Source organism: Hermetia illucens, chromosome 2, assembly GCF_905115235.1.
Source record: "Hermetia illucens chromosome 2, iHerIll2.2.curated.20191125, whole genome shotgun sequence".
NCBI lineage: Eukaryota > Metazoa > Arthropoda > Insecta > Diptera > Stratiomyidae > Hermetia > Hermetia illucens.
Genome location: NC_051850.1, coordinates 148,642,854 through 148,657,689, shown reverse-complemented (window position 1 = coordinate 148,657,689; position 14,836 = coordinate 148,642,854). Strand labels below are relative to the sequence as shown.

Below are 14,836 nucleotides of genomic sequence, written 5' to 3'. Positions count from 1 at the left end.
AGCCCGATGCGGTAGAGGAAAAAGGACTTGAAATTACCATAATACCAGAAGACCACAGAGAACGGGAATGTGTCAAACAGAATACCAACTAGTAGATTGATCGACAAGTTTCAAAATGAAAAAAAAAACAAAGGAGTCCACACTAGCCAAGTATTACTTCGTGATAGAGCGTGAATGCTGATTTACCTAAAACTTATTCCATATAATTAAATATGGTAGACAGCATTAAAACAATCCATATAAGGGATATGAATTGTAGGTTCAAAATTCTCAACGAAAGGAAGAAACCTATTCCCTAAATTCATGTTCCCTTATTGTAAACCTAAAATTTTATAATATAGTCAAATAAAAAAAATATTTTTGTTCGCAGCTGCAAAATTCTACATGCAAACAGTCAAGACAAATTAACTATTTACGCACTATCTAACTACTTAGTGACAATGAAAAAATAAGGGACTGAAATCAAAGCTATGAAGGGGTTGACAGCAAATAACTTTTTAGATAAACAGTTGAAAAATTACCTCTTAAATTAAATCTTTATGATAATATACGGGCGACAATATCAATCAGGGAAAAGTGTCTGTGGTTATAACCAAAATTGTCTCCGTACTTCATATTATTGAATTCGCTTATGAGGAAAAGGTCTTACCGCTTAAAATTTGTACGGTTTAAATTGCCGAAAACTAATCGTATACATTAAATTTAAAACCCAGAAATTCCAACAATATTCGTATTTACAGTAAATTCGATGCATTATTCATTCCTATAAAGCAAATCCCTTCATATCTTTCTTCGTCCTTATCAATAAATTCAAACCTCCTGGACGATTTCATCTTCCTCTGATGACATAGCAGCATCTTCTGATTCCCCATCATTTGTATTTTCCATTAATTCAGAAACAATTTCATTTTGATCTTCATTATCGTTTGCTTCGCCAATTTCATTTTGATCTTCCTTATTTACTTCGCCAATTTCATTATTAAGGACTTCGCCAATTTCAAAATTCTCGGACGATGCTGCTGGATCAACCACATTCACGTACTCTTCTCCAATATCACTAATCATATTCTCATTCTTTTATAATTAAATGGGAATGGTTCAAATTAGCCGACAATCATGGAAAAGTGTCATAAACAGAGAAATATGTAGTTACAAATCTAGATTTACTGAAAACTCGAGTTAGAAAAAAATAAAAGCTCTTGGGAAAAATTTTCTGTAAAACTTTGATATGTGTAAAATATGGAAATGTTTTTCTGTATAACACAACAATCGCTGAATTTCACTTGTAGCAAAGATTAAAATGATATTTGTCTGTACCACTCAATTTTACTGATATAATCATATCTGGAAGTGTCATGATAACGTGGTTTCCTCCATGATTCCATTCTAAAATGAATTTAATCTAATCCTTAAAACAACAATCAAGATAGCGTGTATATAACAAGTGAAGCCTTTCCAGTGGATACGGCGACTTAAGAATACAATAAAATTACAAAAAGGAAATATGAAAATATAAACAAAAGCCAAAATAGCACGAAATGTTGTTAGAGCTTAAATTGCAAGCAATTAGCTCAGGAGCTCAACAGCGCAGTACACAACATGAATAAATTTATCTCTGAATTTTGATTTCATGAAAAATATTAGTAGTTCAAACCTCAGTGTTATCCTGTTTAGGTGTTTCTGTATCTTTTGTTGTTTCACTTGGACTTTCATCTGTTGTTTGTTTTTCTACATTTGATTCAGGCTTGGTTTCTTCATCGGCAGACTTATCATCTTTTTCACCCTCTTTAGGTTGAGTTGAATCCGTTGCTGAAGCTTCGACCTCATCTTTCTTCTCCGCCGTTGGTTCTTTTGTATCCTCTTTAGAAGGTGCTTCAGGAGATGTATCATCTTTTTTCTCTGATGTTTCTTCGCTTGGTTTTGATTCTGATTCCTTAGAGGCTTCTTCATCTTTTTGTTTATCTTCTTCTTTCTCGGACGGTTCATCTGTTTTTTCAGGTTTAGTGGATTTGTCGGCTTCGTCGTCAGGTTTCGGAGATTCTTTTGTTTCTTCTGGCTCTGCTTTTACTTCGCTGGCAACTTCTTCTACTTCTTTTTTGGTCGATTCGGTTTCTTTGACTTCGGCAGGGGTTTCTTGGGCGGAATCTTCTTTTTGTTCTGAATCCTTTTTCACGTCGTCGCTCGCAGATTCTTCCTTTGTCTCTTCAGTTTTTTCATCTGACTCTTTTTTTACATCATCACTTGCTGATTCCTCTTTTTTCTCTTCGCCTTTTTCATCTGTTTCTTTAGTTTCTTCCGTTTTCTTTTCATCTTCCGTTTCTTTTTTGTCTTCCGTGGTTTCGTGCTTCTCTTCCGCGCTTTCAGCCTTAACATCTTCAGCTTTTTCCTTACCTTCTTCAGACTCTGTTTTATCTTCTACATTTGTTTCACTTACTTTAGAATCATCTTGTACAGGTTCGGCTTCTTTCGCTTTATCTTCATCTTTTTCTGTTGCTTTGTCCGGTTCTTCTGCGTCCTTCTTCTCGGAATCTTCAGTCTTTTCCTTTTCTTCCTTTACTTCGGCTTTGTCTGCGTCTTCAGTGCCCGCTTCTTCTTCTTTCTTCTCATCGGCAGCATCTGTCTTTTCCTTTTCCTCAGATTTACTTTCATCTTCTTGACCCGCTGATTCACCTTCTTTGTCGCCAACTTCTTCCTTCTTGTCTTCTTTTTCATCTTTCTTTTCCACGTCGCTTTCTTCTTTCTTCTCTTCTTCCTTCTTTTCGCCTTCACCTTCCTCCTTCTTTTCACCTTCAGCTTCCTCCTTCTTTTCACCTGCATCACCTTCTACCTTCTTTTCTCCCTCACCTTCTTCCTTCTTTTCTTCATCACCTTCTTTTTTCTTTTCACCTTCACCATCCTCCTTCTTTACACCTTCGGCTTCTCCCTTCTTTCCTTCTTCACCTTCTTCCTTCTTTTCTGCATCAACTTCTTCCTTCTTTTCTCCTTCACCTTCCTCCTTCTTTTCACCTTCTTCCTTGTTTTCGCCTTCACCTTCCTCCTTCTTTTCTCCCTCACCTTCCTCCTTCTTCTCCTCACCTTCAGCGGTCTTCTCATACATGATGAAAAGTATTGAATCGAGTGTAGGTGTGAAATATGTTGTGTTTGGTTACGGACAAGGGGAATCAATCAATCACGTAAGCATAAAAATATGCGGGAAGGAATAAAATAAAATTCATCATCAAACTCTGGAACAATATTTTGGTTGGCTATCAAATCTTAGTTAATTGAGAAAAAATATAAAACTTCACAACAAAGTCAGGGTTAAGAAAATGAGCGAATTACGCCAATTTATTAATTTTTCGGTTATATATTTCATTTTTCATGTATGTATAAAAGCTATATAATTGCATATATATAAAATTTATTAATTATAAATATTTAAAATTCTCAAATTTCAGTTAGTATCGCTCATTTGCGAAAATCATTGCAGGTTCTCGTCTTCGTCATAATGTTATTCCACTAAAAAACAAACAAACCAACTAAACTATGTGAAAGCAACGGTTCTAGGTAGACCAAGTATTGGTTTCATGACTTTAGCGTTCTTTCATTCCAAAAAGATGAAGTTGTGCTCGATTTAGTTCTATCCAACTATAACTGACCAATATTCTCGCAAATGAACAAAATTAAATGCTTATATGAAGAAATCTCTTATTAAATATAAAAACTAGATTACATGACTGACACGCAACGTATCTCATAATGCGATTTCACTCAGTGAGAACTATATAGTTCGGCATATATTTCAACTAGTAGAGCAAGGTATGTCGATTCAATTAAATTTCCTCATTTTACAATTATTGTCGATGCAGCGTTTAACCCAAAATCATTCGATTCAGACTATTGGGTGTAAGCATATCATAGGCAGTGAAATTGCTGGAACTGTTATTTACATTGGTTGGCATTCCATCAGTTGTGTTTTCACCATTTTGTACCTTAAAAAGTTTTTGGCGAGAAGTATAGAGAATTCAGTAGAGATAGATTGATCTGTCTTAGTTCAGCTGACAAATTTGAAAGAAAAACATGTAAAGGATTTAAAATGAAAATCCCGGCATCTATTTGTTTGGCCACATTCCACTTTGGAATCCGATTTAGCCAAAAATAATGTCCAGTGAACTTCTGAAATGGTGATACCCCCTAAGAACCCCTAAAATAACTGCCATTGCAAATTATAAACACATCTTTGCGCCGCTTTCCTCATTCCACACAAAAAAAGCTTCTAAAAACTTTATATTGTACCTACTACTCAATACATATACATTACGGATTTTATTTACCCAGATCAGGCATTCGATAGAGTCAAATGGCGAAGCCGTTCACGACGAGCCGACCCCGTTTGTGAACGGGACAAAGGCTGAAGAATAAAAAGAAGACGGACCCTATTTATTTTTATTCAAGATTTCCTCAAGGACCATTGAACATAACATTTAAAATATAAATACATTCTGTTAAAGGTATAGGGAATGGTCGCTGGCTTCACTAATCCAAGGTACGAGATTCGTTCGTAAAATAAGGTTCGAAATTTTGCTGATTGAAAGTGACATGTGTTAGGCGAAATCCAGTAAAACTGGTGCACGCAGCAACTTTCCCCCTTTCTATATTTCATCACTTCCGACTTGCTACGCCGATCAGTGTCGACCTAGCAGCCATTGCTATTACGGTCAGGATGCGCAATTCGCACTCTTATGCCTTTTTTTTTAAAGGGAAAGGGGTTTCGTCTATAGACATTCATTGGATTGTTGAAACATTTGAGCGCATACTGCTTGAAGTTCGATGGATTGCCATCAACGAGCTCGCTGGTTGGGATACTGGGATTTCCAGCATCAGAATTCATTAGTTTTCGCCACAATGTGAGGAAACAAGAAGGGATTTTTGATTTCTAGCGCTATAAGCGGTGAAACGTGAGTATATCATTTCAATCCCGAACCCAAAAAACAATCATTCGAATGAAGACACTCTACTTTGTCGGAACCAAAATATTTAGGCGAAAAAATTCATGAAACTGCCTTTTCGAACATGACATGACAACTTTGACACAAAAAGAAAACTCCAACGGGCGATTCATAATCGCCGACGAAGAAGACTCTCCAAATGTATAAGGCTAACCCATGACAAACCTCATCCTCACGTTTCTGTTCAAACACGGGAACTACTGGCTACTAATTCCGACTGGACTGTCCTGGCTACCCTCTTTACAATCCTGACCTAGCACCAAGTGATAAGCACTTTTCCCAAAATTAAAGAAACATTTGGGTGGAATGTGTCTAAACATTGACGATGAAGGGAGTTGGGGTTAGAATTTTATGATATGGTTACAGACGAAAGCGAGAGCATCGTATGCAAAAGTATTTGGATCGAAACGGCAATTTTATAGAAAAATAGTAAGTTTTAATTACACCGGGGTATCGGTTTTAAATCAATGGAAACCATAAAACAAAAATCCATACGTGAACTGAAGATCACCACGAAGAGCGAAAGTGATTCCTTTTCTTCTTCTTTTTCTTCAGCTTCTGTCCAGCTCACAAGCGGGGTCGGTTCGTGGTGATCGGTTGCGCTATTTGGCTCTACCGAATGCTATTAACATAGTATGCTGGTCCCAAGCCCAGGTAAAGGAGGAGGGTTTGAGGCAACGTACTCTGTACTACCCTCAGTAAAACAAAAATAAAATGCCGAGATCAGGGAAAGAGATAAATAGAGTATAGTTGGAGTCATTGCACTATGCTAAATCCTACCTGATCTCTCTTCGATCGGATTGAACGAAAGTGATTCCAAGCTTATCGAAATTGCATACGCTAGATTTTAGACTTGACACATTCGCAACAATAAACATCTCAAATCTAGAATTTGCCGTACCGTCGTTTGCTCTGTTATCCTCTATGGTTGCGAGCGCTAAAACAATGAATGCATTCCCGCGGTAATAAAGACGAAGATGTTGCATTAGACCAGGGGCCTGAACATAACCCAAATACCGATCGAAATCGCGGTGGTTTAATAGGCTAGAAGGCAATTTAAGGACCTCTTTACTTCACCCCAATCAAACCAATAACCGAAAAAAGTGGTGAAACCGATCTAGAAGAGCCAACCCAGCTAGCAGACAAGGCAAAAGCCAAGGAGAATAAAAATGGGCATATTTTCGGTGCTTCAAATTGAGGCCATTTTGAAGGCGACCCAATAAATTTTGATGAGTAAATAAAAAATGTATTATTTGACGCTTTTCGGTAATTTTTTTTGAAGAATATTTCTTCCTATACTTTACAAAGGAGGGATATAAAGCGCATCATGGTCAGCATCGTCACGACAGCCGGTATTCGGTTTAGGCCTTAATAAGGAACTCCAGTCATCCCGGTCTGTGCCGAGGTCCACCAATTCGATATCCCCAATAGCCGTCTGGCGCAATGACCAACCCCATCCCCCCATCTGAAGCAGAATCTGCCACATTTTCCACCATAGATACTGCCCCTTTCGTTTCGTTATCATCACATTTAATGCTATACAAGGGTAATTCCTGCAGGAGCGGGAAAGGTCCAAAAAATGTAGGCATTTTTGCCCCCCTGACCTTGTTGCTTCCTAGTATCCCGTTACGATCTTGAATGAAGTACTCTAAGACGCCACAATGCCCTATGTACAAATGGTGGATTGTTACGCAACCGATTCACTAATGTATAAATTTTAAGGTTTTGCGTGGAACAAAACCTTACTAGAATCGATCTGCCACACCTGATTTATTCGGAAATGGCTGAAGCTATTGGCATGAAATCTGGTGAGAACATATGTTCTGTGATGATGGGTTTAAGGGGAGAGTGTGTACGAGGGATACATGCGAAAGGGGGCTGTATTTTTTTCTTCACAGAATGTGTTCATGAAGGATATCAAATAAAATGGTTTGATTAGTACTTTTCAAAACTTATTTCTGATACTGGGTAAAACATAGGAAAGTGCGGGGTCAAAATGTGTGTCCCGGAAGTGAAACAGGTCTAAGAAGCTATCCAACCGAAAAATCTGAAAAAAGTTCATAATGGTGCGTCTATATGAAATCTAGGGCTCAAAATATATCTCATTCCGATATCTGCCCAAATAAAGTTAACAACGTGTATGACGTCATAATAATAGTGAACACATATGAACGGCAGACTTGGAATTTGGGAATTTTTACCGATGTACAAATGGAAAACATACAAGAAATTTCTTACACAAAATGAACACAAAACCTTTATATCTGAAGCGTCTAGCTTCCAGTCTTTCGACTTATTTTTATACAGTTCCTATAATCTAGACTTCTTTCCTCAGTCTGCAGCGCAAATCTTTTTCATATTTTTCAACAATTTCTTCCACCAAATAACACCCTTCAACTTCCATCATCCGATATTACCACACACACTCCTACCGCCATTGCATTGGGAATCATATTGCACTGTCTGTAGCTTGGTTTGCAACTTGATTAGGAATATTGATATGCTACAGCAACGATGACAATTGTCCATTAAAGACCATTATGCCGGCTCCACACGTTTGGCATTGCTGCATCCACACGTTTGCGAGGGCGTTAACCTTTTCTGAGCAGGCAAACAAACTCTCTTTGATTTCTCCAAAAAATTGACACTCGATTGGGTCGGTTGACAGCGGTGCCAACCTACAAATTATGATAAGCCAAATACTCTATCCACACGTTTGATCCTGCGACGAATTATTAGGGTTTGGCGATCGTGTAGATCCGACATTGGGCACCTCAATACGGATTTAGTAATTGAATCGCACATCTGAAGTAGTTCGCGTAAAAGCAGCGGGAATCGAAATGGATACAAATGAGGAGCTGATATCCAATTCCAAATTTTAATTACGAAGTTGAATGCTCTTGAAAAATTGGTACGGTACGAATTCCTTTGTTACCAGTGAGACCGCGACGTTCCGTTATAAAAGCTTAGAACTCTTACCATTATCCTTGTCATCCGGCATATAGCCTACCAGTTCTCCCAATCTAACATACCATTTGATGGTGTAGGCTTATCGCTTGCACGGCATCAAATGTGGGAAAAACGTAAGATGAAAGATACAAGCCACGCAAAATATTCTTACAGAAGAAATACACAAAACCTTTCATACTTGAAGCGACGAACTTCCGGTTCCCGACTGTTTCAGAATGTCATGTTTGCAAACGACAGTGAAGTGTTCAGTTTGGCAAGGTTTAATGTAGGAAGGGTTTGGTCCTCGTTAGTAGTGATTAAGTTAGGGTTGTGTAATTAAACCCATTGACGACCTAGGGTGGAATCCACACAATTGGTTGCTAAGATGGTTTCAATGAAATGTGTGCCTAATTTGCTCATAACACATTACCAGCGCCGAAATTAATATGTGTGGGCCTTCAAAACAAGTAACGAAATAATGTATCGAAAAAAATGTCAAATGGGAGAATAGAACCTTACATGATTAAGGCAAGGCATAGGTTTAAGACTGTTTGCTTCAAGCTTCTTTTCCGTTATTATAACTGAATAGCAGAAAGCCCTGGACGAAACCGCAAGTCTTAAATTTTGCATTTTGGATGCTTGTCCAAGGATGAGGGTGCCGTGGAGCACAACTGTGAAAGCATGTTGCTTCCCAACTGGTCCGGTCCGCCATTAAGTGGCTAGCGGACTTAGGAATCCCTCAATTCTTAAACAAAAAATTGAATAGCAGAGGACTTCAACCAAATCAGGCAAAAAAAAACTTGCTTGATTTTTTTCATAACTAAAGTGCCAACCTTCAGCTAATAATTAATTACCACATTTCCCTTACAAACAAAGCGAACACACGATTTTAAATTACTCTGGCCTGGCAATTTCCTCACAAACTTGCCAATTTGGTGACGAATTCAACACCGTTTTTGCTTACGCATAAGTGAATACGTAAGGGCTTTTGAAAGTACTTTGAGCTATATGACTGGCTACGCCAATTTCAGTTGTTTCCATCTTCGTCTTCTAAATAGGATTTGATTAAGATTATGCCTTGTCCGTGTTTAGAGGCTGTAATGTGCCGGAAGTGTATTGGCAAGTCCGTACTTTTGGGTGTGTTAACTATATTAGATAAACTGTGATGATTATTGAAAAATGGCTATCTCTTTTTCGCTTGTCCAAAAGGGAAACATCTCTATATAAAAACAGAATCAATTGAATGAAGAAAAAAAATACCCTCTAAATAAAATAGGCTTCTCAAACGAAATTCAATCCCCAAGGACCCCGGAAAGCATTACTGACAAACCTATACACCAGGAAGGCATACAGGAGATTCGTCTCACGGCGCATTGTTTAAATTTGTATGATGAAAGAAAAACATTGCACATATTCGACGTTCTTCAATCACTTGCGCGTGAAAAGTTCTACGCATCGTTTTGATGGTGTTGGTGCTATGTATATGGCGCATGGGATGAGAAACAAACTCGTATCTAACCCGCAGATACGCAATCATATTCCGTACCGCTTATAAACTCCACTTCTTGATGAGACTATAACCACTTCAGCTTCATCATCTTTACAATCAAAGCCTTATACGCGGTGAAATTACACATATTTTTCTTGTATATTCATCAATTGTGCATACACAACAAGTTTGTTTTGGGTACAAATAGGATATGCTTTTTCTCGATTATAACAATGAAATCTCGATCACTCCACTCATATCTGCCAACCAATGTTTTTACTCAAATTATATTAAAGTTAATTTTATTTCCACGCGTCCTAACAACATCGCATCCTATTCAATTCGCTACAATCGCATTATGTTCCTTCATTAAATTTATTGAATATTCATCCAAGCACACTACTTCAACTAGCTAAAATGTTAAAAACGAATAAACAGACAATAATATATGAAAATTTCAGTCATGTAAAGTGTCCTACACGGAATGTATGATTTTTTTTTTTCAAAATTATTTCACATATGTTTCTGTGGAATTAAACAAAACTTCCGAATTATAGCAATGATGACTTGTTTAGTTTTCGGATTTAAAAACTTTCTTATTCAACTATAGTTAAATACAAACAGCCTACAGTCTATGCAGGGTTTTCTGATTGCAGATTTGGATAAAACATTGCCGAATCAAAGATGATTTGAACTATAGCATGATATTATTGCGATCAAATATAATGTCAATAAGAGCATAAGTAAAGTATCAAACAATACGAAAATTACAGGTTTTTAGTTTGGCTAAGAGCAACAAATACATGGTTGTATTATGCGGCAATTCTAATAAACAAAACATGCATCATGGATCAAAAAATAGATATATATGTATATATTAACGTAATCATTTACTTTCGATTGGTATTGATGTATTAAATCGAATCAGTTTCAAGGCTACTAGGACTAATGTCTTTTTTTTGTAATTTTTTTTAGTCTGTTATTTTGTTTTAAAAATAAAATTAAACGAAAACTAAAATGTTAAGATTATTAAGAAAACACTCAATAATTCTTTTATCTGTTCAAACCTCCTTTGCTTCGTTCTCTTTGTTCTCTTCAGTTCCAGGTTCCCCGTTTTCTTTGCTCTTCAATTCAATTTCGGCACTTGAAACGCTGGTCACTTCGGCTGGTGCTAATTTCAGGAATTTTTCCAATTCGTCTGTCTCGTTGGCCAAATCGAAGGCGTCATAGTCGCCACAATATTCATCTTCATGGAAGATTTGTGGTGGCAGTGGATGTCGGGGATTTTGATCGCCCACTGTCGCTCCATTACTTGTTGAATTTGTTTGCATAAAATCCTTTTCGGCTTCTTTACCTGGTTCTGTTATGTCGATTGTTTCGTATTTGATATTTTTACTGTCCAAAATCATAAGAACACGTTGCTGGCGTTTTTTGACCTGCAAAAGAGAAAAAAGAATATTACTATATGTTTGAGAAAAATTGAATTATGCTTGATAATAATAATAATCGTTGGTGCAACAATCCATGTTGGATCAGCGCCTTGAAGTGTGTTAGAGCACTTCATTCAAGACCGTAACGGTACACTAGGAGGCAATGTAGTCAGCATCGCGCTTGATACTTGAGATTAAAACAACATTGACAGACAAATTCTTTCTTCTGTAAGCTAAAATTCGGAACGTATCCCGCAACATCAAGGAGTTACGAAAGTAAGAAATGTGGATAGAACTACACCCAAAATTAGCAATTATTCTCTCCATAAAAGCGATTGTAATGACAAAATGTGGGATTGGCGATGATTATATGACCATCCTAAGTGGCCGGAGACGACTTAGAGAAAAGAGTTATCCCAAAAACATAAAAAGATGGCGAAATTGACCCTGAAGGTCCGCCCGAAAACATTGAAGTTCCATTGAAGTGTTCCATCGACACGTGCTAGCACGCCTCTGTGGTACCCAGGCTCGGGAATGTGGGGGGAGGGGTCCATTGAACACTTCGGTCCCTCACATATCATTATACAAAAATTCACGTGTTCTTTACCGATGCGCCACCATTTAGGCATCCAATGTCAACGTTTTAGAATTTATTTTATTTTTAGCGTCGTTCGAGAATTATTTACAATTTTAACATTTTGAGAAGAGGGGTCTTCTGCAAACAAGATTTTGTTTTTTTTTTCATTTTAGAACAGTGCGTCAAGTTTAAATCTCCCTTTATTTACTCTTTACTCAACGATTTTGGAAAAGATTTCGACAGCATGAATAGTTATTATCAGAATAACAAATGATGAACTGAATGAGATTCAAAGCGAAGTCAAGTAGAGTTGCTTCCGGTCAGCACTACCTCTCAAATTCAACCAAAAAACAGTAACAATAAATAAAAATACGCTCGTAGCAACCTACGTCAAGACTGATGCCAAGTATTTATAAGTACGCTATATTACGCTACATAAGTACATAATGTCTTGTGTGCTCGAGTAAGAATCTGTACTCGATAAGCGCTTGGTTATACGTTTATAAAATCTAAGAGAATGCGAATTTTGCTTTCAAATGTCCGGAACGTATTCTGAGATAGTTAAGTCACCGATCTACACTTCTTCTTTTTCTTCAGCCTTTGTCCCGTTTACAACCGGGGTCGGCTTGTCGTGATTGGCCTCGCCATTTCACCTATCAAATGCCTGATCTGAATGCCGTCTCGAGGCTTTCAAATCCCCATCCAGCGTATCAAGCCACCGTTGTTTCGGACGGCCTTTTGGTCGTTCACCATCGACTTCGATGCTCAGACCAATCTTGGCAAGTGAATACTCGTTGGCGCGAATTATGGGACCATGTGCAACCCCATATCGATCGCGGATATCCTCATTTCGAATGTGATCAAAACGTATCACGCCACTGGTCCAACGCAACATATCCGTCTCCATTACCGCAAGACGCGGTTCATTGTCTTTTATAGTCGACCAACACTCAGAACCATAGAGAGCGACAGAACGGACGACATGGCGGTAAATTTTGGATTTGAAACGTTCATTAATACGTCGATCACAAAGACTACCAGTTGTGGAACGCTACTTCATCCAGGTTGCGTTAATGCGTGAAGCAATTTCATAACGTAGTTCTCCATTAGCTGATAACGTTGACCCGAGGTATTTAAGTCGCTCAGTTCTAGGCAGGTCACTCCCACTGACAGTGATTGTGTCCGTTTCATTGAGATCGGTCGTCAAAAATTCAGCTTTATTCAGATTCAATCTGAGACCATGTTGCACAAGGCGATCATTCCACTTTTGGACAAGTTGCTCGAGATCATTTTTGCTATTAGACGCTAGGAAAACATCATCTGCGTAAAGCAATGTATAGGGCGCTGGACGTTGAATTCGCCGTGGGACAGTGTCCATAACAAGTAAAAGAGGAGTAGTGAGAGGGGGCGTCCTTAATGAACACAATACAAAAAAAATCAATTTCTTGGCACTCCTAGTGTGGTTTCCCCCTGAACGGGCAGAACATCGAGCTTATCGATCAATGTTGAGGGCGTTGCTTCTGCGGACGATGACACCAAACTGGATGTCGCCCGACACATTAATAGTGCTGCATTCGCTGTTTTGTCTAAAATTGTAAAAATGTATATACCTCAATACCGATATCAAGTTGAGGTTATTCCGTGCAAATGTTCTCTTTGGCCGTTATATCGTGGCAATACATGGAAAGTGACCATCACTGTTACTCAAAGGCTCCAAGCCTTTGTTCTGTGTGACAATTTCTCCCCACACAAAAAGGGTGACGACGTCGTCTCACGACCGCAAGTGTATTGCCAGTTGCGTTTCGGGTAATCTTCTATTTACGGAAATGATCTCCGGCCGAACTTTCAAGTAGAAAATTATGTAACGAAATAAAGCTACATGGTTTGTGGATTTGATTATCTTTCAAACTTATGAATAAATTATGAACATGGTTAATAGCTAATTGAATTCGAGGCATCTCTTAAAACAACGGCCTAGAGTCCGAAAAGTCTCGCGTCAATAAGAACCGAGGCCGAAAGAGAAGGATGCAAGCCATTGTAGCTACGTAACAAGTTCTTTTCGGTGTATTGTTGTCAGCACTACCCCTACCCCTAACCTAGAAGACCAGCTTTTAGAATTTGTCCGATTTTCAGGCGCGACAGACCAGTATTCATTCTTCTCCGTACGCAATTTTTCGAATGGAAAGGACTAGAGGCGTAGAGATAGGGTTTGCTAGTAGAGCTGCTGGTGTTAGTTCAGCAGATGTTCCTCAGATTTCATGCTTCATCGTGGTACCAATCCACGTTCCGCCCTGAGACCTATACTACCCTTTTCTTTACTAAGACTGAATACCGGTTGTTGCGCCGTTGATGATGATACAACCAACTACGAATTTCCCTATCTTGACTGTGGCTCCGAGTCCTCGAGTTTTCCAGCTCCACTTGTGTGTTCAAAACTCCGTTGTTATTACGTCGTTTTGAAACATGTCGCTATTTTTCCATTTTTATTTAAATTTTCAGATTCGGATGCAGTCGCAATGCGAATGTCGACGGGAGACTACTGTGGAGCTTCACTTAGGTACTTGCGGACCTGCACGGTTAATTTCACTTTTCTTTTAGGTTTTTAGAATAGCTCTGACCTTTTGGTTAACCTTAGTTAACCCGGATGATCATCCTTATCACCCCGGCATCAACATTGATTACAGTTTGGAAGAAAATGGAAGAAAACTGCATCGGTTATTTTATGTTAGCATGGTTCATGGAGGCCTAGACCGGATACCGGTTGTTGCGCCGTTGATGATGATGATGGTTCATGGGCAATAGACAAAACACGTAGCATAAACCTTCGATCGATGAAAATAAGTGCAAAACATAATACCTGCGGTACCAATGAAAAACTCCATATAGAAGGGAAGAGGGATGGATTCAATCATTTCAATACAATTGAATAATTTTCGCTTTATGGCTGGCGGATGTAAACCGCTTCTCCCTTATTTTTTAATAAGTTCAAAAATAAGGTGGGCCCCATACTTTCATCTTTCATGTTGTATTTCACCACATAACAATATTCAGTGGAAAAAGACTGTATAAAACTCCATACCCTCCAGCTTATGCTAATGGAAAGCCTCTTCCTTTAAGAAATCACCTGTCCATAGCTATGTGTCTTGCAACTTAAATTGAAAACTACCATATACGATCATATTCCTTTAGTGTTTAAATATGGAATCCGTTGGTCAGGAAACAATCGATTGTGATTTAATATGGAAAGATAAAGTACTACAAAACGCCGAAAATTAGGTCACTTGGTGAACTCATTTCAGAACAATAGAAATTCAGTAGGCATTGATTCCAACAAAGTTTCCTTGCTCAATCAGACGTAACAAATATATCCAAATATCAGAGTTGCACTCCTACTTTGTGACTA

At 38.2% G+C, this 14,836-nt stretch overlaps 1 protein-coding gene across 1 annotated transcript in view; it reads right to left on the bottom strand.

Moving 5' to 3' along the window:
* LOC119648890 (spore wall protein 2) overlaps positions 1-14,836 on the bottom strand; it is a 43,306-nt gene that overhangs the window by 12,042 nt on the left and 16,428 nt on the right. The window contains exons 2-3 of the mRNA XM_038050787.1: positions 10,494-10,862; positions 1,655-3,085 (exon numbers count right to left, since the gene is read on the bottom strand). Of these exons, the coding sequence (XP_037906715.1) occupies positions 1,655-3,085; positions 10,494-10,862 (1,800 nt within the window). The remainder of the gene's footprint in view (positions 1-1,654; positions 3,086-10,493; positions 10,863-14,836) is intronic.